Raw genomic sequence first — 25,406 nt, forward strand, 5'->3', positions numbered from 1 at the left:
CTAGGGGCTTTTCACAGTAACTTCATTGAAGCCTACTTGTGACTATAAGTGATTGTTATTATGAAGCAGCTATTTGAAGATATTCAGCCAGAGTCTGAAGGGGTTCTGACAAGATCCAGAATCTTTCTGTACTGCAAGTATTACTCTATGCCCTGCTAATTTTAAGATGGATTAAGAGCTGTATGTTTATTGTTGTTAAGGATAATTAGAAGTTCTTTTTCAGGTTTGAAGCTAAAAGTTTACCATTGCATGTCTTTTTGTTTTTAAAATAACCACGCCCTATTTCTTCACGCCCAATCATTCTTTAATACGGTCTTTCAAATAAACTAAAATATTGGGGTGTCGGTCCAGTATCCTAGCTACTGTTGGATAAGTCTGTTCTGGGATCGTTTCGACTGCAGATGATGATGCTGAGCAAGCCGGCTCTCAGATTGAAATTCATCTCGTTCGGTTGTAATTTTTTTTGGATTGCCGAAACAAGAAGGACTCCAGTGATGACTAAAAATTTGAATTAAAATATTTATTGAGAGGAAAAAAGATAAAACCTAAATGCACCACATATAAGTAGTCAGACCGTACAAAACAATCCCCAAAATGCCTAATCAAAGGTAAATAAAACTATATATTTTTGGCAACAGTCCTTGTAGATCCTTAACCATCCAGGGGATATTATCGAAGCAGAGAAGTTGCTTTAAAATTAACGCCTTCCCAGAACAACTCCATGCTGATATGGTTTTTCCAGAGGGAGATAGAAAGTGAACTGTTTCGCAGAACACCAAAACATCTGCTGGTCCAAAACAGTTGTCGTTCCAATTAAGCGATTTTCACAGCTTCCTCAACACACTCCAAATACACTGGAGGTAGCTTTCAGCGGGACTCTGTCCCCCATTCACGACAGCTGAAATCTGTTTACATAAATACTTTTCAGCCCTTTCACCTTTGCTCTCAATTTGTCTTCAAATATCCCTTTGAAAACTCTGGTTCCCAAATATTGAAACCCATGCTCCTATTTTACCTCTGTTTTGGGTCAATAAAGAAGTCCCTGGTCATGTTTAGTCACCAGTCTCCTGTAAATGCAAATTTCAAGACTTGTTTGAAATGAACCAGCTGCACATCAATGCCAACCCGTATCCCCAAATGCAAATTTTAAATCTACTCTTTACATACGACCCACCATAAGGCCTCATTGCAAAATGCAGATAACCTTTCATCTTTCATCCCTTAGATAACACAAACAATCTGGCTCCAGAACCCCCCTCCTTTGATTAACCCTGGACGCACGCAGACACAGATGTATCCTTACCTGCACAGAATATATACTAAACAGAAGCATAAGATGTACATGTCATCACATTTATATTTACAGATGTACAATGTCTGAACTAGTGCTTTAACAGTTTTTTTTTCCTTCCTCATGCAGGGAAAATTCATCCGAATCAACTTTGATGTCACCGGCTACATTGTGGGAGCCAACATTGAAACCTGTATCCTGATCACTTTTGCCTTTGAGCGGGAGGGGTGTGGGTACAGAATGCAGGCTATAAAAATTACCTGGGTAGTTTGTTGATGTAGGTTATATGCAATTTTTACTTTTTTTGATTGATTTTGGTGAAAAACACTCTATGCTTGTGAAGGTGATTGGGAATAGTACAAGAAGGATGGGGTGGAAGGTCAACCAATTTTTAATAATTTTTTTCCAATTAAGGGGTAATTTAGCGTGGCCTATCTACCTACCCTGTACATCTTTGGGTTGTGGGGGTGAGGCCCACGTAGACAGGGGTGTAAAGCCGCACACTGACCGGGGGCCGGGATCGAACCTGGATCCTCGCTGACGGTGGGTGCTGTGATGCAGCAGTGCTAACCACTGTGCCACGTGCTGCCCTGTGGAAGGTCAACTGTGACCCTATTGGCTGCAGCAGATTCGAATGGCCGACACTGCCTCCCATTTCTTGTGTTCTGGAACCAGGTCCAGACAGCTGGATTCTGTTATTAATCTAGTGCTTTCAGTCAGCCCAGTTTTATTTGAAAACGAAACAACTTGAAATGCGAAAGAAGATGGAAAGAGATGTGCCACAAGTTGAGAAATCTGTTTAAAAAGGCAGTGTGGGTTCTTCATTTTAAGTATAGAAGCAAGGGAGTTATGCTGAACCTTTATTAAACACTGGTAAGGGCCCAGATGGAGTACTGTGGTCAGTTCTCGGCAGCCCACTTCGTGAAGGATGTCGATGCTGTCGAGAATGTATTCACTGGGTTGGCACCAGGGATGAGAGACTTCAGTTACCCGGGGAGGTTAAAAATTGGCATTTTTCTTGAAACCGATATGGTTAAGAAGAGATTTTGGTAAAGGTGTGCAAAATTGAATGATTATGATTAGATTAGGAGAAACAATTTATGGTGGCAGACGGGTGGGCTACTGGGAATCATAGATTTACGGTGATTGACAAAAGAACATGAGGTGACAAGTGGAAAGAAAAAAAGTTCTGATGAGAGTGCTGTCTGAAAGGATGGTTGAGGTAGACTCACTGATGAGGTTAAGAAAGTGAAATGCAAAGTTAAAATTAGCTGTCTAGTATCCCGTTCTATCTCGAGGTGCTCTTTTTTTTTTCAAGATTGGGAGGAATAGGCTATTTTGCTCTTTTTTTTTTTTTAGTTTAATTGGTGTTTTTACCGAAGCTTTTTTAAGATGGTTTTCAGTGGTATTTAACTGAGATGGTTTGTGTTCTGTGACGATCTGTACAAACCACTGTTTTGTGTTGTTTGGCAGTTCACAGTTTGTAATGGAGAAATAATTCGGGTAGAAATACGGTGACTAGAAACCATTTGGGCTCAGGAGACAGAGTAGCCTAATCTCATTTACTAGGTAAAGTGAGCAGTAAATCTGGCACTGTTTGTGTGAGCATTACGCATGCTGTGATATTTACACCAGTCTGTTATCGTCAGGTGATGAAATTTGCAATTGCAGAAAGTTTTTTTTCACATGGTACGAGAATATTTATAATAATTTCAGCTGGGCACAGCTTGCATTATTTTTTTTGTTAATATTTCTGAAATTGTGATGTCATGCTATTCCCCTTCTCCCTCTCCCGAGTTACCCAAATCTTACTGAACCCACAAACCCGATCCTTTGAGTTTGGTTTCGCAACTGCTTTTTTTTTTGATAAATTTTCAAAACGCCTCTGGTACACAGCACTATGCAAGACAAAGTTTTTATAGAAGCAATCAGGCAGCACGGTAGCATTGTGGATAGCACAATTGCTCCACAGCTCCAGGGTCCTAGGTTTGATTCCGGCTTGGGTCACTGTCTGTGCGGAGTCTGCTCATCCTCCCCGTGTGTGTGTGGGTTTCCTCCCACAGTCCAAAGATGTGCAAGTTAGGTGGATTGACCATGATAAATTGCCCTTAGTGTTGGGTGGGGTTACTGGGTTATGGGGATAGGGTGGAGGTGTTGACCTTGGGTAGGGTGCTCTTTCCAAGAGCCGGTGCAGACTCGATGGGCCGAATGGCCTCCTTCTGCACTGTAAATTCTATGACCTGTGTTAATTGCAACAAAAGTCTATGCATTTGACAGTACTGTAGGCCATTAAATGATGAAATGTTTCAAAAAGATTAACCTTGACTTTGAAAAGATCTCCTGGAAAAATCGCGAGCGATCCGCCAGGCCAAGGAAGAAAGAACATTCCACATTTTCTATCAGATGCTTTGTGGAGCAGGCGAACATCTTAAATGTAAATCAGTTCTGGAATGAATGAAGTTGAGAGAAGTATTCTTGTGCTCCCAGTCCCGTAGCAAAACTAGTCAAATATTAAAAGAAACTAGGCTGGGTACAACAGTGTGGTGAATGCTATCTTTCCTCCCCCTGTATGATGTTGGACTGGAAAGTTCAGGCATGGTTCAGGAAGTGTATAAGGCAGCATTTCTTTCCAAACTTCATTGGAAATGAGACATCTGGGATTGATTTTGACTTCAGTTAAGGTTCAAGTCTCTGAAGTGGTTGCAAAATACGCAAGTTGGAATTTTTAAAATTTATGTTAAAATCAAGTTGATATTATCCATTGTTGACTTGCACATAATTTGCTCAAATAATATGGAAAACATCAACACTGCTTAATTTTTAGATTGCATGTATTTTGGCATTCAGACGAGAACTGGAACAGTTTAGTTTTGATCCATTGTTTAATTTCCAACTGAGTTCATAGTTTTGGCAAAGCTTTCTTCGTATTTCTATAATCATATTCTATCAGAATTCATGGGTGGGACAGAATGACTTTTGCATTATGTTTGATTTAGTAAACTATTTTGGCTAATTGGTTATCGGATAGAAGCATTGGCCAATACTCCAGCAGGTTATACAGGCCAGAAGAGAGGGGTTTTAATTCCACCAATTAATCTCTGCAATCTAGAACTAGAAAAGAAGAAACAGTAGCCAAAGTTCCTTCTCCTGATCACAATCTAGTGATCTTTGGAAAGTATTTGAGAACACCACAGGATTGAGATATGATGGCCTCTGTGGCCAAATAAGTTGTTAATGCTCACTTCGATGGGAAGCTGCTTGATTAAGGTATTGTCGAGTTTGGCTGCATTTGTGCAATCAGTCAGCAAGACGACCCAGCAGGAATCATCAGCTTGGATCTAGTATGTTTCTTTTTTGGGGACCATGAATTGGATTCCGTTTGAATTGGGTTTTGGAGCAAGGAGATGGATCAAGGGCTTTCACTGTCCACTGTGCATTGGCTTTGTAACTCCTGAGAAAGGAATGTGTTTTAAAATTTCTGGAGTGGAGGTTGAAAAAAGAGGGGCCGAGGAGAGCTGGGCGAATTTGTTTGTGGGGGTTGGAATGGAAGATACAATTTTGAGATTGCCCTTCATTATCAAACTTTGAGTCCATTTTGCGCAACTCATTCATTTTTTGGAATCTTTGTTTTGATGCTTCTAACCCTCCCTTGGTATACCAGTGGATTTCACTAGCGCATTTTATTTAGTAGGATCCTGGACGTTGCTTTCTATGGTGTAATTTTGTTGTCTGTAAGAAAATCTGTTTCCAGTATGAAAACAATGATGGAACCTCGTAAATAAATTAATTTCTTTTTAAACATGCAGCTGATTTGTTGCTCGAAGGATTTAATAATTACCGTTTCCTGTCCAATGGCTACGTCCCTATCCCTGGACAGCAGGAAAAAGATAACTTTCAAGAAACCATGGAGGCAATGCACATCATGGGTTTCTCCCATGAGGAAATTTTGTGTAAGTTGTTATGTTTGCTGCATTATATATAACCAACTCATAAGGTTTCTGGTGAGATTTTATTCTCTGAAAGGTGAGAAAACCTAAACCGTGAGTTATTAACTGCAATTATGAAAGTGGGAAGGTGAAAAAAAAAAGGGTCAGTATTGCAGGGTGAATAGTTCACAAATGCAGAAAGCATCCAAAGAAAACATGCTCATTTTCAGCCCGTTTCAGAAATGACTGGGGCTCTGATTTGGCAATAGTAATGGTGAAAATATCAGCATTCATAGTTTCAGAAATAAGCACGCGTGCAGTTAAGTGCAGAATTTGCTGCCAATGATTCATTGCTTCCACACAGAATGCAGAGTGCAATCAAACAGAAATCACTGAGCTGACCAGAATTCCATTTTTGGTCTATGCAAGGGTTGAAAAAGGTGGATCTTGCTGAACAAAGTATAACTGGCTTTTAAGGGATGTTGGTAGTTTAATGCTGAGAGGTAGCTGGCCCTCCAATTAATTTGAGTGTCCAATTTCCCCACTATGGTAACTCCACATTTTTAATTTCAAGTTTAATATTTATGCTCATAGTTGAATAGCCCCCTCCAATCTGACCTTTTTGCTCTCTGTAAAAATGATATTTAAAAAGGTGAGAATAGTTGGTACATTTTACTTCCTGGCCTGAGAATTCTTCAATCTGATTTACTGCGCTCTGATAACATTACTGCTCCTGACACCTGGGGATCCCCTTAACTTGGCACCAGATTCAAACTAATATCAGGAGACTGGAAAGCCACACCATAGAGAAATCACGTTCTTTGTAGTCGGCCTTCTTCAAGGTCTAACACTGGCTGTGAAACCTGAGCCAGATGTGGCAGCATCTTGCTGCTGAAACCTCATAAATAAGATGATGTCGATTGACGTTTGTGATTTGTAATTTTTTGTTTCAATGTAATGCATTGTTGATTTTATTCAGTTTTTCTTTAAACTTATTTTTTAAGTCTTTCCCAGTTTGATGTAAATTTACCCAACCAATGAAAAATGCAGTGCCAATTTTTAACACCATATACTGTTCCTGTCAATCTTTCCATTTTCTAAGATCAAACTTGATTAAATTAAACAAGTAAACCAAAGTATGAATGTGAGACCGTACGAGCGGATTCTCTGCCCACGTTCGCCCGGAGACCAGAGAATCCCACTCTAGGTCAATGGAGTTCTCCATTGTCCGCCTCTCGCCCGTGGCGGTCATGCGGCGGGCAGGGCGGGAAAATCCAGCCCTACATCTTCCTTGTTCAGAAACTCATCCAGAAAAGTTTTGGAAGAAAAAAACACTATCAAAATCAGAATTAATTTCTACCATTTCTGCGCCTGATTCTCACCATATATTGACCATCACTAATGCTTGTTGAATTAGATGGATTTTGAGAAGCAATTAACATGTAAACATATTTCTGGTGGTCATAACCACTTCTGAGCACACTTGAAATGAAAATGAAATGAAAATCACTTGTCATGAGTAGGCTTCAATGAAGTTACTGTGAAAAGCCCCTAGTTGCCACATTCCGGCGCCTGTTCGGGGAGGCTGTTACAGGAATCGAAACGTGCTGCTGGTCTGCTTTCAAAGCCAGCGATTTAGCCCAGTGTGCTAAACAGCCCCTACTGGAGAATTTGCCTCCACCTACACTGTCTAAATCGCAGAACCTGAAAATTGACCGTCAGAAGGTCCATTGTTGTAGGAAAATAATGTCAATTTTTCATTAGCAAAGCTTACGTTGTACTGTAGCACAATGGTTAGCACGTTTGCTTCGCAGCTCCAGGGTCCCAGGTTCGATTCCCGACTTGGGTCACTGTGCGGAGTTTGCACTTTCTCCCCGTGTCTGCGTGGATTTCCTTCGGGTACTCCGGTTTCCTCCCACAGACCAAAGATGGGCAGGTTAGGTGGATTGGCCACGCTAAATTTCCCTGTAGTGTCCAAATGTTAGGTAGGTGGGGTTACTGGGTTTCGAGGATATGGTGGCGGTGTGGGCTTAAGTAGGGTGCTCTTTCCAAGGGCCGGTGCAGACTAGACGGGCCGAATGGCCTCCTTCCATACCGTAAATTCTATGAAAAACCTCATCCAACTGAAAATGACATTCTGTACCTTAATCTTAAAATTAAAAGGACTCAGATTAAAGGCATCATCAGCACGCCGAAACAGTGCTTCCACTTGAATCTGATTTTGACTAAGAATGAACCCATGACATGATTAAATTCATCCAGAAGCTATTTTTCACATTACAGTTTAATGTTCTGCTGATTTCACTTTATAAACGCCAAACCTACAATGAAATATTGCTGTCACATAAAATGTGCAAGAAGTGTTGCATTATCTTTGCAAATGATTAACAATTTGTCTGTAGCTGTTGAGGATTGAAATGTTGAGTGGCACTGCAATAGTTGCTTCTGCTAAGTTGTGCCCCAATGCAGACGTTGTGATGGTCTGAAATATTGTCAACTTTTGAGGGGGTTTAGAAAGGGCTTTTTATTTCTAAATTGCATCGTTTCTTTCCAGTTTTGTCCTGTTCAGTTAAAGGTGTCTTCATAGTATAACTATGGCATCAATGTAACATTGTTTTGTATCATTGCAATTAGTGTAACTGTAATCTGACTTGACTTCCAAGCAAGGAGCAGGCAGTCTTGCTCCACTTCATTTCAGAGAAAGGTTTGGCCTTGGGCACCCAATTTGCACACTCTAGTCTCTGTGCAAATAGGATACTGCTCTGCCCAAGTTGTCATCTTGCACTGCAAGCTTCAGTTATGTCACAACTAGTTTATTGGTCAAAGCAGACATAATTGGTTTGTGAAGATAGATCCAAGAAATTTAGGGGAAAGATTTTAAGACCAAATAATGGCACTCCATTCCATCTTTACCACAAAAAACTAGCGTGATATTTTGATAGATATTAGAGAAATTCTTTCCTCTGTTAATGTTCTGATTCTGTTAATCTCTAGCAATGCTGAAAGTGGCTTCATCAGTACTACAGTTTGGTAATATAATCTTTAAGAAGGAGAGAAATACAGACCAAGCATCTATGCCAGACAACACGGGTAAGGTGTTTAATTAATTTATCGTTTATTTTTAAGTCATTATGCCAAAAGTCAGCATTATGTCATTTTCCATTGTGTTTAATGGTCAAAATTTCTCATTCAGGTGGGTCTAAGTAATACATTAGCAGGAAGCATAAAATTATTGTGGCTAGCCTGTGCACTGTTGAAGGTGGACACTATTTAATAGAAATTATACCGTCCGCATCGAGCGCATAAAACCGGTTGTTTCCTGGCTCCAGCTGCACCGAGAATGACCCCACTATCAAACAGGACTCTGCTTGATTTCCTGCACTGACGGGCTCTGCTTGCCAGTGCAGGAAGAGATTGGCCCCCCGTTCTTGAGGACCCTCTCCCCACACACAGCACGGCTGTTCGTCCAATTATTTAATCTCTTCACACATCAATCTAAGCTAACTTCTGGCCTAGCTGCTGAGGTTAATTGCAGTTCTCAATGTTGTTCTGGCTGAATTAAATAAACCAAATAAACTATCCCAGTTTAGGGATTAAACCAGTGAACTAGCTTCTTCGTCTTATAAGGGAACTTTAGAATATAAAAGTTTATTGGCTTTTACTTGAAATCTGAATAGCGATGCAGTCAATTTGTGGGGGGGTGGAAATCTCTCTCAGAACTTCCTAGGTCAGGCACGCTAACTTGCCCATGACAATTGTGCTGGACTGGGAACCATCTTACAAACGATTTGAATTGCTAATGTCAGATGGTTCTGCCAGTTTTGCACTCGCCCGTGAACTCTGAAAAGAGTTTTTAACCCAGAACCATCCCTGCACGATTTCCCCCACCCCAATATGCCATTCACTTACCTTCAAAACTTCTTGTCTTCCTTTTAATGGAACCTTCAAACTCAGTTGGTTTACAGTTGTTAGTACAGTAAAAGGAGGCGTGACCTCCTTCACTTCACCCCGCTCCTTTTGCAGCTGGCTGCTGAAACCGGGGGCGCCTTCTGCTTCTTTGGTCTCACTCGGCCTAAGTCAGGACGGTCCGGCGAGGAGAGCGCTTTACAATTCAAGCGCAGGTAAGTCGCTACATGTGACAATTTACCACTGCCACTGAGGATGTTGTGGGCCACAGATTTATTCATCCAGTGATCAATTGCAAAACCATGCAGCACAGTAGGGTATGTGAATTCTGTATAAAACTGTGGGTGGCATATTTTTACTGCATGTCTGTTTGAAAAGGGAGTTATATTTTGAACTTACATGAAATGTAATGCAGCCACTTGTTAAAATTCATTAATCTATAATGTTCTCTAAAGCGGCTCAGAAACTCTGTCACCTGCTGGGAATGAATGTAATGGAGTTTACTCGTGCTATACTCACACCACGCATCAAAGTTGGTCGAGACTATGTTCAAAAAGCACAGACCAAAGAGCAGGTATGTGGCTGACAGAAATCTAAATGAATTGAAGCTGCTTCTTCACTGCCATATTATAAAATTAATGTTTTTGTCCCCAGGCTGACTTTGCAATCGAAGCCTTAGCGAAGGCTACTTATGAACGTCTCTTCCGTTGGCTTGTTCACCGTATCAACAAAGCTTTGGATAGGACAAAACGACAGGGAGCTTCTTTCATTGGCATTTTGGATATTGCTGGTTTTGAAATATTTGAAGTAAGTCCATCATTATCTCGTAAAATCCTGTCTGCGTTACCTTGCATGCTTCACAGTGGAGGCACCATATGGTCACCAGGGGCAGAAAACCTATTTTTCGGATGGGGTCGTAGATGGAGATCTGTTTGACCTAACTGAGCTCAAATGGGACTTGTAGCAATGGTTATTTGGGCCTAGGCCGGCTGAGAGCAATGTTTCCTGTAAGCTGTGTACACCCATGGCCATCGCAACTCTGAAAGTATAGTGCTGGCAGCTCCTAATTTGTCCCGTTTAACATTACCACATGTGCAAAGCTAGGCAAATAGTCCACAGAGAAAAGTATTTGAAAGGGACATTGTATGAGATTAAGATTGATGTCCAGCGCCCAGGAGAAAGCAGACTAAAAACAATCAATAGAATAAACTTACGTGGCCAAAACTCAATAGGTTTTGTGGAATCCACATAATTTAGCTTCTGCTTGCCAGCGTGCAAAGCTATATGAATAACATGGTCCAGTAAGTCTAATCTGTGATATTTCTGTCTATGTTCTTTTTAGTACAACTCTTTTTCCCATTTTAACAACAAGTTTGTTTTTAAGCACTGCTTCTGATTACATGCGCGAGAACATTTCATGTTATTGTGTGGGTCCCACAGTCTGTTCAAGTAATGACTTGTGTTTCTGCCATTGCAGCTAAACTCATTTGAGCAGCTGTGCATCAACTACACCAATGAAAAGTTGCAGCAACTCTTTAACCACACCATGTTTATCCTGGAGCAAGAGGAATACCAGCGAGAAGGCATTGAGTGGAATTTCATTGACTTTGGCCTGGATCTGCAGCCTTGCATTGACCTCATTGAGAGACCTGTAAGAACAAAAAGGGTTCTGTGTTTTGATTGGGTGGTCAAAGTATAAGCAACATGCTGGATACAGCGACTTGCATTTAAACTAGCCTTCAATAAAACACGGCAGTTTGCTTCACATGAAAATAACCGGGCCGAACAATTTCAGACCTGGGAGAGAGGTCTAAAAACTTGGGTAGAAGGAGATTATGAAGAGCATTTTAACAGCTGGGAGAAAAATAGTAAAATAAGGAGGTATAGGGAAGGGTTTCCAAACAATAAGACCCAGGCAGGCGATGGGCAAGAAGCCCGAGTCAGAGGTGCATAATTTGGGAGCCCCCCATTTTGAAAACTAGCATGTGAATAATGCTTCCATATGGCATTCCTTGTTCCGAACTGATTTCTAGCTATTACATCTCTCTCTCTCTAGCTAAACAAGACTTGTCCTGAATTTCCTTTCATTTATTGAGGTGCAATTCATTTATTGAAATTGAAAGCTCAGGTTTTGACATTGCATCTATCCTAGAATGTTCCCAGGATGTCGCACTGCATTTTCTAAAAAGCAATAGCTGTGAGTTTGTTTCCAATTCTACAGTAAATTTTGGAGAAATATACAGACTAGAAAGTTCAAAGTACTTAAAAAATGTAAGCATCCACCAAGTCTATGGAAAGCCGTGTTTGGCATACGTTGAAGTATTAACACTAATCAATTGAGGCATTTGGACATAAAACGCACTTCAATCCATGAACTTCTTGTTGTGCCAGGCAAACCCTCCAGGCGTGCTAGCTTTGTTGGATGAAGAATGTTGGTTTCCTAAGGCTACTGACAAGACTTTTGTGGAGAAACTGAGCCAAGAACAGGGTACGCACTCGAAATTCCAAAAACCAAGGCAGCTCAAAGATAAGGCCGACTTCTGTATTATTCACTATGCTGGCAAGGTACGTCTAAGTATTTGGAACAGACTGCATAACTTGTCTTTGTTTCACCACTTTTCAAAACTTTTAAACCATATTGGTTTACATGGGCAGCTTTAAGCCACTTTATAGGGCACTTTTTAAGGGCAGCATTGTGGATAGCACAATTGCTTCACAGCCCCAGGGTCCCAGGTTCAATTCCGGCTTGGGTCACTGTCTGTGCGGAGTCTGCACATCCTCCCCGTGTGTGCGTGGGTTTCCTCCGGGTGTTCCGGTTTCCTCCCACAGTCCAAAGATATGCAGGTTAGGTGGATTGGCCATGATAAATTGCCCTTGGTGTCCAAAATTGCCCGTAGTGTTGGGTGGGGTTACTGAGTTATGGGGATACGGTGGAGGTGTTGACCTTGGGTAAGGTGCTCTTTACAGGAGCCGGTGCAGACTCGATGGGCCAAATGGCCTCCTTCTGCACTGTAAATTCTATGATGATCTATGATTATGTAATTATATATTTAAGTTGATGGCTTCTTCCAATTGTCGAAGGTTCTTTGACTTGACAGCAACTCGGTCGCAAATAATCTTAAGTTCAACTGAGTTTTGGTACATTCTGTCTTGAACAATTGTTATACAGAGAAATAAACAGTATTATTCACTTTTGCTCGGGGTCGAAAATATTAATTTTTATCTATTATTTGGTTCTCGTCTGCCTCTGTCTGGTAGTGAAGGAAATTTTAAGTTCTTCGTAGGGCTCTAGTCAGACGGTCATTGTTTGCCAGGAGCTGCTTTATAATTTCCTCACTGATCTGTAGATCATTGTTTTGTTTATCATACGCCAAGTATCAAGAGCCTTGGCTTTTCACAATCTGCATGAGTGACTGGAATGAATCGGCTAACTGTATCAAAGATTGATGACGACACAAAGCTGGTGTGAAAGTAAAGCTGTGAGGAAGGGGGCACTAAATGGATATACACTGGTTAAATGAATGGACAAGAACATGGCTGAATAAATTCTGTAGCCTGCTGATGCTTGTTGAATATGTTCGAGACCGAGACCAATACATATTTGGAAACTTGAGGAATCTCGGGGAAAGCGGAGTTTAAATAGATGTTCTTTGCTTTAAATGAATGGGGACTAAGCTCGCAGGTGTGAATAGCCACCCCTGCTCCTGTTTCCTATGGTCTGTACGGTACAGTTTTACCGTGGAAACCTTGACCCATTTAATCAGCAATCCTTCCGCAAAGAAGACGTTTTTGGCAAAATTTACCCTGAACACTTTTGGGTAGAAGGTAGCAACACGGTAGCACAGTGGTTAGCATAGTTGCTTCACAGCTCCAGGGTCCCAGGTTCGATTCCGGCTTGGGTCACTGTCTGTGCGGAGTTTGCACGTTCTCCCGGTGCCTGCGTGAGTTTCCTCCGGGTGCTCCGGTTTCATCCCTCAGACCAAAGATGTGCAGGTTAGGTGGATTGGCCGTGATAAATTGTCCTTGGTGTGCAAAAAAGGTTAGGTGAGGTTACTCTGTTACGGGGATGGGTTGCAGGTGTGGGCTTGGATGGTGTGCTCTTTCCAAAGGCCGGTGCAAACTTGATGGGCTGAATGGCCTCCTTCTGCACTGTAAATTCTGATTCCGTGAAGCCTTATTACGCAATGTTAGAAACAATTGACGGGGCTGTGGCAGAGCCACTGGAAATCTGCTATTAAGTCGCCTATTTGCATGCAGTTGGATTTGGCCATGTTGAATGGGATACACATTATTAAATTTCATTGTTTCAATCTGTCAAATTACGCAAGATGTATCCATTATGTGTCTGTGGAGTTCCACATTGCTACTTTGTGAACACCTCTTGGTAATGGAGGTCTCGGAATACAATTTCCATTTAATATCTGTTGCCTTAATCGGTCCAACTGTGAACACTGTAAAACAAGTGGGATACTTGCTTTATGAACCATTGATGTGCAGCTTGCTATCGTTAGTTTGAGGACAAACGGTCAAAGGATTTTGTGTTCAGAATGGAAACATGATTTGGAAGTTAATGGTCCACTTAACCTAACCTTTTCATATGGAGTGTGTAGTAAAATATTGCTGAGCATTATGGAATCCTTTATGTGTACCTGAGAAGGCAGGCAGGGCCTCAACATTTAACCTGAAAGAAGGCACTCTGACAATGCGGCACGCCCTTCCGTGCTGCACTGAAAATTCTGTGCAAATTCTGGATTGGTACTTGGACCCACAGTCTTTCTGATGAGTGCCACAAACTGAGCTGTGGCCGACACCATGCAAACCTTTCAAAGTCTCGGATTGGCAGAATGTTTCAAATGAGAAGTGTTCCTCCAGTAGATTCCTTTCTAATGAATTACGTAAAAGTTGTGGGAAAGACCGGCCGATTCGGTTCCGCTGTCTGCTTTCCCAAGGCAGTGAGAGGTGTAGACAGTTAATGGATGGGAGGTGGTTTGTGTGATGAATTGGGCTGTGTTCACGACTCTCTGTAATTTCTTACGGTCTTGGGCCGAGCAGTTGCCATACCAGGCTGTGACAGAGCCCAACAGGATGCTTTCTATGGTTCACCTGTGAAAGTTGGTAAGAGTCAATGTGGACATGTTGAATTTCCTTAGTTTCCTGAGGAAGTATAGGTGCTGTTGTGCTTTCTTGGTGGGAGCGTCAACGTGGTGGACCAGGACAGATGCTTGGTGATGTGCACATCTATTTGAAGCTGTCAACTACCTAAACTCGGCCCTGTTGATGCAGACAGTGGGCGTGTCCAATACTTTGCTTCCTGAAGTCAATGACGAGCTGTTTTGTTGACATTGAGAGAGAGATAATTGCCGTTTCACCACTCCACTAGATTCTCCTCTCCCTCCTATATTCTGACTCACCGTTGTTCAAGATCTGACCCACAACTGACATGTCATCGGCAAACATGTAGATGGAGTTGGAGCCAAATTTTGCCCCACAGTTGTGTGTAGATAAGGAGTAGAGTAGGGGCTAAGTACGCAGCATTGAGGGGCCCCGGTATTGAGGACTATCATGGAGGAGGTGTTGTTTATCCTTACTAATTGTAGTCTATGGGCCAGAAAGTCGAGGATCAGGTGTCACTGGTTAGCATTGCTACCTACAGCGTTGAGGATCTGGTTTTGATCCAGGCTCCGGGTCACTGTCTGTGTGGAGTTTGCACATTCTCCCCGTGTCTGCATGGGTTTCGCCCCCACAACCCAAAGATGTGCAGGTTAGGTGAATTGGCCACACTAAATTGCCCCTTAATTGGGAAAAAAAAATAATTGGGTACTCTTATTTTTAAAAAGTCGAAGATCTACTTGCAGAGTGAGGAGCCATGGCCTAGATTTGACATGAGCTTGGCTGGGATTATAATGTTGAAGGCTGAGCTGTAGTCAATAAATCGGAGCCTGATTTAGGAGTTCTTGTTGCCCAGATGCTCTAGGGATGAGCGTAGGATCAGGGAGATGATGTCTGCTGTGGACTGGCTGTGTTGGTATGCGAATTGCAGTGGATCTAGGCATTCTGGGAGTATGGAGTTGATGTGCCTCATGACCAGCCGCTCGAAGCACTTCATTGCGATTGATGTCCAGGATGCTTCTGATCGGGGCACCCTGATCACACTGGCGATGGGCTTGCTGGCTTTATCAGGCCCTGCCCTGCCAGGCTGACTGCGTAGACCATGACCAAACTCTCAGATTTGTGTTTCAGTGGCTCCAAATCTGGGCTGAAAACTTGGGCAGTGCATCTGGAGATCAGAGCCTGACACTCAAATTATCGAAAAATTCTGCCCAAATTCTTAGTTAATCAGGCTACTCAGTTATTTCCACCTGTGGTTCCTGAGCAGAATGGTTGATGTAGTTCATGAATAGAATAAAATTGAATTACAGATGAAAGTGAGTACTTTCTGATGTATGGTTGCATTATGCATTGCTGCAGAAATGTACGTTTTTTTGTGTTTGTAAACATGCTGCAAGGACTTCTAGGTAACTTTTTAAACCTCTATGATATTAGGTGGATTACAAGGCTGATGAATGGCTTCTGAAAAACATGGACCCGCTCAATGACAATGTTGCAACGCTTCTGCATCAATCATTGGACAAATTTGTGGCAGAGTTGTGGAAAGATGGTTTGTAAATTGCATTTATTGATACTGCATTTCACTTGCTCAGTGGCAGTGAAGAGCTGTTGAAACATTCACCCACTGTGTCTTTATTTTCAGCAGTATTGATATCGATAGTTTCAGGGCCCCAAGTTTGAAATCACTTTGCATAACTTTTAGAAAGACGTTTTGAAAGTTCCTTTCACATTATCCCCTAATTTCCAGTTGCGCTCTTTAGATTTTAGCAATATTTTTATTGAGAGCATTTTTCATATATGCAAAAATATGAGTCAAACCTTGGCAACAGGTGACAAAACTAACAGCCGCTCACATCTCCCTCCAACCCTCTGCCACCCCAAACCCTAACTTTTTTCCAGGTGCAAAAATTCTGCCAGGTTGCTCACCAGGTTTGGCAGGCCCGAGTACCGCCAACTTAAAATCCACCTCTGCACTTTCGGGGAGGCAAAGGCCAAGAGATTGCCACCTCTCCCCACCTTGAATCCTGGATTTTCCTACACTCTGAATATCGCCAACCCTACACTCAAAATATCGGACATTATGCCCGAAAACCCTCAATCCCTCAGATATGCCCAGAACATATGCACATGGTCCGCTGGCCGCCCTGCACACCAGCCGCACCTATTCTCCACCCCCGAAAAGAACCGGCTCATCTCGAGACCGTCATACGGGCTCTGTGTGAACCACTTTAAATTGGATGAGGCTTAACCTCACACACGACAAGGAAGTATTGACCCTCCAAGGGCTTCCATCCACATCCCCAACTCCTCCCCAAATCTTCCTCCCACTTGCTCCTGACCTCCTATTGGGAGCGCCCTCCCTATCCATGCGCTCTCGTGCAAATCTGCCACACATGTCTCCTTCCCACTCCCCTCCCCAATGTCATCCTCTGACAACTTGTTTTGTAGCACCGGAGATGGCAGCTCCGGAAAGGACAGTACCTCTTTCCTAACGAGATCCCTCATCTGCAGGTACCTGAACCTGTTTCCCATGAGCAGCTGATGCGACTTCTCAAGCTCTCCCAGGCCTGCAAACATTCTGCCCATAAACAAGTCACTAAAGTACTCTATCTCACCTGCCGCCACCCTGGAACCTCATGTCCAGCCCGACTGGCACAAGCCAATGGTTGTCTAACGTTGCCGCCCACAGAGACGTCCCTTCCAATCTGAAATGTTGCCTCCTGGTTCTAAACCTTCAATGCTGATACCATCACTGGCTCACGGAAAATCGGATTGGCGAGAAGGGGCGCCTAAAACAGTACCCTCAAACTTGTCCCCCAACAAGATGGCGCCTCCACCTGCCCATATTCCGACCCCTCCTCCACCATCCATTTCCTAACCATTGCGATGTTTGCTGCCCAGTAGTAATTCAATAGGTTTGGCAAAGCCAAACACCCCCCCCCCCCAGTATTTCCAGAAATACTGTCCTCACCCGTGTGGTGTGGCCTTCCTCGCCCACGTAAACCTCAACCATCCCATTCACCTGTCTAAAAAAGGACTTGGGAACAAAGTTGGGGAGATTTTGAAATACGAACAGTAACTTGCGCAGCACCATCATTTTCACCATCTGTACACATTCTGCAAAAAACAGGGCAACACATCCCACCTCTTGAAGTCCCACCAACTGCTCCAAGTTCAACTTATGCAGCTGGGTCCAACTCGGTGCCACCTGAATCCCAAGGTAGTGGAAACTCAACCCTACCACCCGGAACGGCAACTTCCCCAGCCTCCTCTCCTGTCCCTTGGTATTTATCGGGAACATCTCGCTTTTTCCCACATTCAATTTATATCTTGAGAACTGGCCAAATTCCTTCAGCAGATCATCTGCACACAGAGACCCTGTGCTGGATACCCTAAGCGTCATTGTCAAGGGCTCGATCACCAGAGCAAAAAGCAGCAGGGGGAGTGGGCACCCCTGCCTTGTCCAGCGGTGTAGCTCAAAATACTTCGAACTAATCCTATTTGTCTGGCCTTGTACGGTGCCTTGTACCTGAACCCAAATTGACCCAACACCACCTCCAAAAATGCCCATTCAACTCTGTCAAATGCCTTCTGTGTCCATTGCCACCACCACTTCCTGCCCCTCCAAGGCATCATAATGACATTGTGCAGCCTGTGTAGATTTGCTGACATTTATCACCCCTTCACTAATCCCGTCTGGTCCTCTGCTATCACACCTGTCATACATCCCTCTATTGTGGTGCCAACAACTTTGCATACATTCAACAGTAAAATGGGCCGGTATGATCCACACTGCTCCAGGTCTTTGTCCTTATTTAAAATCTGTGATATGGCGCCTGCGATAACGTCTGGGAGTGGGGGGAGATCTCTCTCACTTGCGCGCTCTCTCTCTCACTTGCGCGCGCTCTCTCTCACTTGCGCTCTCTCTCTCTCACTTGCGCTCTCTCTCTCTCACTTGCGCGCTCTCTCTCACTTGCGCGCTCTCTCTCACTTGCGCGCTCTCTCTCACTTGCGCGCTCTCTTTCTCTCCCCCCCCCCCCCCCCCCCCCCCCCAAATCGAATCATTATACATCCCAACAAGCAGAGGCTCCAATTTAGACTCGAACTTGACTGGAACCCATCTGGACCCGGTGCTTTCGCCACCTCAAACCTGCACTGTCCATAACCTCACTCAGCCCAATCAGGGCCCCCAATCCCTGCACCTTCTCCTCCACTTGCACCTGTCCAAGAACCACCTGATACCCTGGTCCGAGGCTCTGATTTATGCAGCCTTTGACAGAAGGCCTCAAAGACCCCATTCACTCCCTCTGGCTCCGACACCACCATGCCTCTCTCATCCCTCTCCCTTCCAACATCTTTCCTGCCTCCTCAACTGATGTGCCAACATCCTGCCTGCTTTTCCCCCCATACTCAGGCTGCCCCTCCGCAGCTGCCTTCCCCAGCCCAAACTCCATTTGAAGCCTCTGTCTCGCCTTTAGCAACGCCTCCTCTGGTACCACCGAATATCCTTCAGGATGTCCTCAACTAACCTCTGCTTCTCCTCCCATTCCACACACTCCCTATGTTCCCGAATAGAAATAAATTCTTCCCTTACCACTGCCTTCAATTCCCCCCACAGCGTGGAGGCCACGACCTCCCCTGTATTATTCAGCTCCACATAATTTCGAATGGCTGCCCTCACCCTCTCACAGATTCCCTTGACCACCAGAAATCCCACATTCAGCCTCCACTGCAGCTGCAGAACCTCCCCCTGCACCACCCGCAGATCCACCCAGTGCAGCATGTGTTCAGAAATCATGATTGCCGAATACTCCGAACCAACCACCCCTGGAACAGCACCTTGTCCAAGAGTTAACTCGGTCCACATGTGAAAAATATGAAACCCTCTTTGCCCTCGGCCTCACAAACTGCCATAGGTCTGACCCTCCCATACCTTCCATAAATGCCATCAACTCTTTCGCCACAGCTGAAACCTTCAGGGATCAAGGGCGTGACCGGTCTAACCTAGAATCCAGGATCGTATTGAAATCTCTCCCCATAATCAACCGTGCGTGCCAGGTCTGGAATCTTCCCTAAAACCTGACCCACGTCAGCCGGGTGGCACAATGGTGCATTGGTTAGCGCTGCTGCATACGGCGCTGAGGACCCGGGTTCAATCCTGGCCCTGGGTCACTGTCTGTGTGGAGTTTGCACATTTTCCCCATGTCTGCGTGGGTTTCACCCCCACAACCCAAAGATGTGCAGGCTAGGTGGATTGGCCATGCTTAATTGCCCCTTTGGAAAAAAATCAGAATTGGGGACTCTAAATTTAAAAAAAGAAAATCCACATCAGCCCAGTTTGGGGCATAAACATTCGCTAGCACCACAGGCATTCTCTTCAACTTCCTGCTAACCCCATCCACGCCTTCCTCCGCCTCGTCTGAACCCCAGCTTCAGATATGTCTCCTTAAGAAGCACTACGACTGCCTTCAAACTCATTGTGTGTGGAAAATATGTGACCATTGGCCCGTTCAGCCCCCACATATTCCATGTAATCAACCAGATCGGGGAGCTCCCCTGCCTACCCCCCCACTCCCCCTTGCCAGTCAGCTAATCCTTTCTTTACCCAGCTCCTTTGCCATGTATGTCCATGCCCCACTCCTCTGGGCCCTTCCCAAGATGTCTGCCAACGTCCCTCGTTACCCAACTGTGCCACACCAATATTTCCCATGTCAACATCCACCCCCCCCCCCACAAAAGAAACGCTCCCGTTGACCCTTCTTCTCTTCTTCCCCCCCCCCCCCCCCCCCTCACACACACACACACACACACACCAATCCCGCTAATTGGCCAGCCAGCTAGCATAATGGCCCCCATCCAGGGCATCCACCTTTTTTTGGTTGCTACCCCAATCGCCGCACCCCCCCCCCCCCCCCCCCCCCCGGTGCACACCCCAAAGCCCCAACATATAAAAGACAGGCAACTCCACTCCCATGCTCGTTAAATTCACCAATCCACCCCTCATTCCCCACCTTTAACATCTCCGCAGTTCAGGGTCCTCGCACTCCTCCCAGTCCGTGGTCTCTCTTAATCTCCTTCCTCGGCTGCTGGAACTTTGTCAAAAGGTTCGCAAGTTGCTCTTTGCACCACTGGGTGAGCAATGATGCCACAGAGCCTTCCACCATCTTTTTTGGTATTGCACCTCTATTTTTCTTGCTGTCAAGCTGCTGTCTCTTCTTTATTACACTCTTGTCCAATAAGCCACGGACCAGCCCCGCCAGAAGAATATTGCAATCCTTCAGTGCTTGTACACCATTCACCAGCAAACAGCTCTCAAATCCGGTGGGAAAGGACCCGAAAATTCCACCTCCAGCAGGAGTCACTAAATGTGTGACCACTCGCTCCATGGCTGCCACCAGAAGTCACCCTTTAGATTTTAAATGCTGAGCATGTTTAAGAAACTACCTCTACCTCATTCATGTGTGCACCAAGTGTATCTGTTACTTATTTTGTATCTTTGGACAGACCCTTTTTTGAGATTACAGCAGCTTTGTTTCATGATGTGGCAGAGCTGTCTTGTGTGCGTCAAAATATGACAAGTTGCTACATTTTACTTTAGGTTAGCGCTGCAGCTTGTTTAACTTTGATTGCAAAATCAATATCTTTGTTTCTGCAATTCACGCATCTGAATTACACAAGTTAAGGTGCTTTTCAAATGTAACATTACTTTTTTGGTCGCTACCACAGAAAGCAGTTGAGGCCAAAATGTTGTGATTTCAAAAAGGAATTAGCTGTTGGAGCTGATGGGATCAAGGGATATGGGGAGACGGCTGGATCAGAGTATTGATCTTGATGATCAGCCATGATAATGAATGGTGGAGCAGGCTCGAAGGGCCGAATGGCCACCTTCTGCTTCTATTTTCTATGAATGTATATTTCGATATCGTATTGTGGGTGCTTTTCAAATGTAATGTTTTTTGTTTGCAGTTGATCGTATTGTGGGATTGGACCAAGTTGCTGGCATGAATGAGACTGCCTTTGGCTCCTCTTACAAAACAAAGAAGGGCATGTTCCGGACAGTAGGGCAACTGTACAAAGAGTCTTTGGCCAAATTAATGGCAACCCTCCGCAACACCAACCCAAATTTTGTCCGGTGCATTATTCCGAACCACGAGAAAAGGGTAAGTATGTTTCCACAAAATGGAAATGACCGCTTTTACTGTACTGCTAATGCAAGATTGAGTAAAAGTTCATTATGGGGTTACGTAGCTTTTGTGACTTTAAATGTTTGCACATTCTTCAGAAATAAATTATCACCTTGTAATACTGTACTAATATGTTCAATCTTCAGCTGGATGTTCAAGTCTGTTGTTTATACTAAACCACAAAATGGCAATTTTACAAGGATTTTGCATAGCTCCCTTCCGAACTAAAGAAGGCAGCTATGTATATGACTTAATTGAATTTCAGGAGTGGGTGGAGCAGGAGCTGTTTGGGTATGCTTAATTTTGTCTTGTTTTGCATGAAATTGCACTGGGTATATGACGCTAGATCACAAGGATGACAGTAAGCATGAATAATTTGGCTTAAAATATTTGTAGCATCAGGTTGTGGGGCGTTTTTGAAGCCTACAAATTACATCTCTTCTATCTCATTTCACTGCCTTTGACTTCACTGGCAAAGATAAATTATTCATTTGTGGTACTATTTTGACCTTGGTGCTACTTTCATGAGTGAGTCTTTGAGGTCATCATTGTAGGGAGTTGAGCCTTTAATACGTTAGTAAAGTTGCTGAAAGATTCCATACAAAGATGCCACGTTGTTTGGCCATGGTGTGGAAATAAAATGTGGCATTTTAGTTCAGTTCAAAGACTTGGAAACGTAGACGGTTCATTGCAATAATTAGCAGGAACATTCGAGGCTCGACTGAGAATTTTCATTTTGTTAAGTATGATGAATCATGTCTAATTTTGAGATGCGAAGAATAGTTTTGAAATTAGTAACATATCAAAGAAATCAGCTTGGCAGCTGCTAAGGTACCTGAATTTGCTTTCTTTTTAAATCTTGGAACTGCCAGCAAATCTAAAGGACCCTGATCCAAGTTTTTAAAGCTTTGAGCTCCCATACTGAATTTGAAGCAAACCTTGTTAAGGTTACGCAGATTTTTAATTTTTTGCAGTTTTCATTTTAGTGCGATTTAAGTTGGTCAAAGATTTATTTTAACTTAAAAAATGCTTGCCCTGACCAATATTTTTAATTCATCACTTTATCTGTTTAAAAAAAAATCTAATGTTTGTACACTGTTTTTCCTTTTTTTTTATAAAGGTAAAGAATAATCTTGAACATTACCAGGGTTCTGTCGCCGCCCAGTGCAGAAAAAATGACTTGCATTTGGAATTAACTCATTCCAAAATAGCAGTTAAGGTTAACATGATCATGTCCCTAGATTTTGTCATTGACTGTTTATGCAATACTTTGGCATCAAATACATCAGTAATATCTGATAACTGTGCAGGTGTCAGGATTAAAAGTGCAAGTTTCTGTGGCTGGCGCAGTAAAACATAGAAACACAGAAAATAGTTGCAGGAGTAGGCCATTCGGCCCTTCGGGGCTGCACCACCATTCAATATGATCACGGCTGATCATGCATATTCAGTATCCTACTCCCGCTTTATCTCCATACTCCTTGATCCCTTTAGCTGCAAGGGCCACGTCCAGCTCCCTCCTTGAATATATCCAGCTATGTCAGGTGAAAAGACTGAATTTTGGAGGCTGATTGCATTACATGGCTCCAAACATAAGCACACGCTGTGTTTACTCACTTAACCTAGCTTAAATGATGGGGGGCAGGTTGAAAGGTAATTCGACCAAAGTCATTTCAAATGATCAGTTGCCTATTTACTGAAATGATGTGTCCTCATTTTGCAGGCTGGAAAACTTGATCCTCACTTGGTACTTGACCAGTTGCGTTGTAATGGGGTATTGGAGGGTATTCGAATTTGTCGTCAAGGTTTTCCCAATAGGATTGTCTTCCAGGAGTTCAGACAGAGGTAGTGTAAAAGCTTTTGTTGACATGAAGATATTTGGGTGGCATGGTGACGCAGTGGTTAGCGCCTTTGCTTCATGGCGTCGAGGACCTGGTTTCATTTCTGGCCCCGGGTCACTGTAAAGGTATGAGAAAATGATTGGTAAAGGTATATTGTTGTACCTGCTGGTTGAAGTATGAATGGGGTTCTTCAGCTTGGCATAAATTTGGAATCTGATGCATCCTGTTCTTCTTAAATCGGTCGAAGACCAATACTATGTAAATTAGAAAAAGCCCATTTCTAGCTCCTGTAGGGATCATGGAATTTATTTACTGTCTTTATGCAGTAGAAAGTATTTATACAAAATAAGATGTGAAATACAGCAGCCCCTAGTTTGTTTTTCATGAGAAATGTAATTCTTCTGAAAGTCTAAATTTTGCATAAATCCTTCTGAGCTTTAGAAGTTCATTGCAGCCAACATGTATAAATTAGTTGTGAATGCAAAGGTTATTCTGATTAAACACGAGTTGTTCAGGTTAAAGCAACAGCCTGAGTTCTACAAATGGCATGTTGGAAGGGTTCTGTACCCAGGCTCTATGGCAATTGATGAGGCTGGATCAGGCTGTGTGCAACCTTGGTGACATTTTTGATTGCAGATGAGTCACCAATCGCAAATGTGTGCCATCATTAGACTGCCTACTTTCAGTTTGTCTGCTGCTGAAACCCTCACCTGGTTCTTTGTTACCTCTGAACTTACCTATTCCAACATGTACTGAACTTGCCCATCCATCTCCCCCCCCCCCCCCCCCCCCCCCCCCCCCCAACGCCCATTCTCTTACACGCGCATAAAAGATCACACTGAACTTTCCTATTCCCACGCACACATTCTCGCTGTACCGGCTTCCCGTGCTCTAGCCTCTGAACCCAAGGTCATTGAAAACTGTACATGGCCCTAACTCGTACCGTGTCTCATTCATCCATCAACCCTGTGCTCACTGACTTACCGGTTGAACAGCGCCTCAGTTTAAACTACTTTTGTCCTTGTTTTCAGTCCCTCCATGGACTTTCCTGTCCTTATCTCTGTCATCTCTGCCCTCACATCCTCCAGGATTTCTGCGCACCACTGTTTCTGGCCTCCTGAACATCCCGATTTTAATAACTGCCCTACTGTTGGCAGTGTCTTCAGTTGCTATGGCCCAAATGGCTGGAAATCCTGCCCTTGACTTCCCTGCCTCCTTTGTAAGAAGCTTCTTAAAATCTAGCCGAGCAAGTTTTTCCCTGATGTCCCCTTGCGTGACTTTGGTATCAAGGGAAATTTTAATTATGTTTAAGGTGCAAAACAAAATGTCGCTGAAGTGAAGAAAATAGTTTGAAATGGTTATTAAATATGAACGTATTGAAAGGTATCCAAAGGCCTATTCTGGAAGTTAAATGTAATTTTGTAAATTAATAGATGCCTGAACGTGTACTGTTTCCACACCTCTAGGTACGAGATCCTAACCCCTAATTCAATTCCAAAAGGTTTCATGGACGGCAAGCAAGCCTGTGAACGAATGGTGACTCTTATTTTTCTCTTTTAAAAATTGTCTTATTTGTATATGCTTTTAGTGCAAGTGTATATTTTTAAAATTTCAACACCAAAAGCATTAGAAATTGCAACACCTGTATCTGCATTTTTTTTGTTGAATCAATTTTTGAAAAATAAACTATGCCTGACCAGAATGAATTGCAATTTAGTTTAAATTCCACTTTATGGAGCAACTTTTGAGAACCCCTGGGCGGGATTCTCCGGTTGCCAACGGCGAAATCGCTTTCGGTGATCGGCCGGAGAATCCCCATTTGCGACAAAATCGGCGGTGGTGCCGCTTTCGCGATGCTCCGTCCTCTCCAAAGCAGCGTACTCTAGGAGTACGTCGCACGCCATATCAATGGCCTCGGCACGTTATGAGGCTGTCTCTGTCCAGCACCGCCACAGTTGGGCGGGGAGTGGGGAGAGCCGATCCGCGGGCCGGGGCGGGACTTTGGCAGGGACTGGGAGCACTGTTTTGGGGGGGGGGGGGGGAGCACTATTTGGCATGCCAGTTCCGGACTGCCAGCACCATGTTGCACAGCGCGACCGCGGACCCGGCAAATCGCCGGGCGTCAGCAGCTAGAGCCGAGTGCTCTACC

General features: G+C 43.7%; 1 protein-coding gene across 9 annotated transcripts in view; it reads left to right on the forward strand.

Annotated features, from left to right (window-relative positions):
- LOC119953638 (myosin-10) overlaps positions 1-25,406 on the forward strand; it is a 178,866-nt gene that overhangs the window by 112,231 nt on the left and 41,229 nt on the right. For all 9 annotated transcript variants that reach the window (XM_038778104.1, XM_038778106.1, XM_038778108.1 and 6 more), the window contains 12 exons: positions 1,421-1,484; positions 3,627-3,725; positions 5,098-5,241; positions 8,212-8,307; positions 9,579-9,697; positions 9,778-9,930; positions 10,601-10,774; positions 11,515-11,688; positions 15,667-15,781; positions 21,199-21,392; positions 23,140-23,261; positions 24,724-24,793. In XM_038778104.1, the coding sequence (XP_038634032.1) occupies positions 1,421-1,484; positions 3,627-3,725; positions 5,098-5,241; positions 8,212-8,307; positions 9,579-9,697; positions 9,778-9,930; positions 10,601-10,774; positions 11,515-11,688; positions 15,667-15,781; positions 21,199-21,392; positions 23,140-23,261; positions 24,724-24,793 (1,524 nt within the window). The remainder of the gene's footprint in view (positions 1-1,420; positions 1,485-3,626; positions 3,726-5,097; positions 5,242-8,211; positions 8,308-9,578; positions 9,698-9,777; positions 9,931-10,600; positions 10,775-11,514; positions 11,689-15,666; positions 15,782-21,198; positions 21,393-23,139; positions 23,262-24,723; positions 24,794-25,406) is intronic.

The sequence above is a fragment of the Scyliorhinus canicula genome, chromosome 18 (genome assembly GCF_902713615.1).
Source record: "Scyliorhinus canicula chromosome 18, sScyCan1.1, whole genome shotgun sequence".
NCBI classification, from domain to species: Eukaryota; Metazoa; Chordata; class Chondrichthyes; order Carcharhiniformes; family Scyliorhinidae; genus Scyliorhinus; species Scyliorhinus canicula.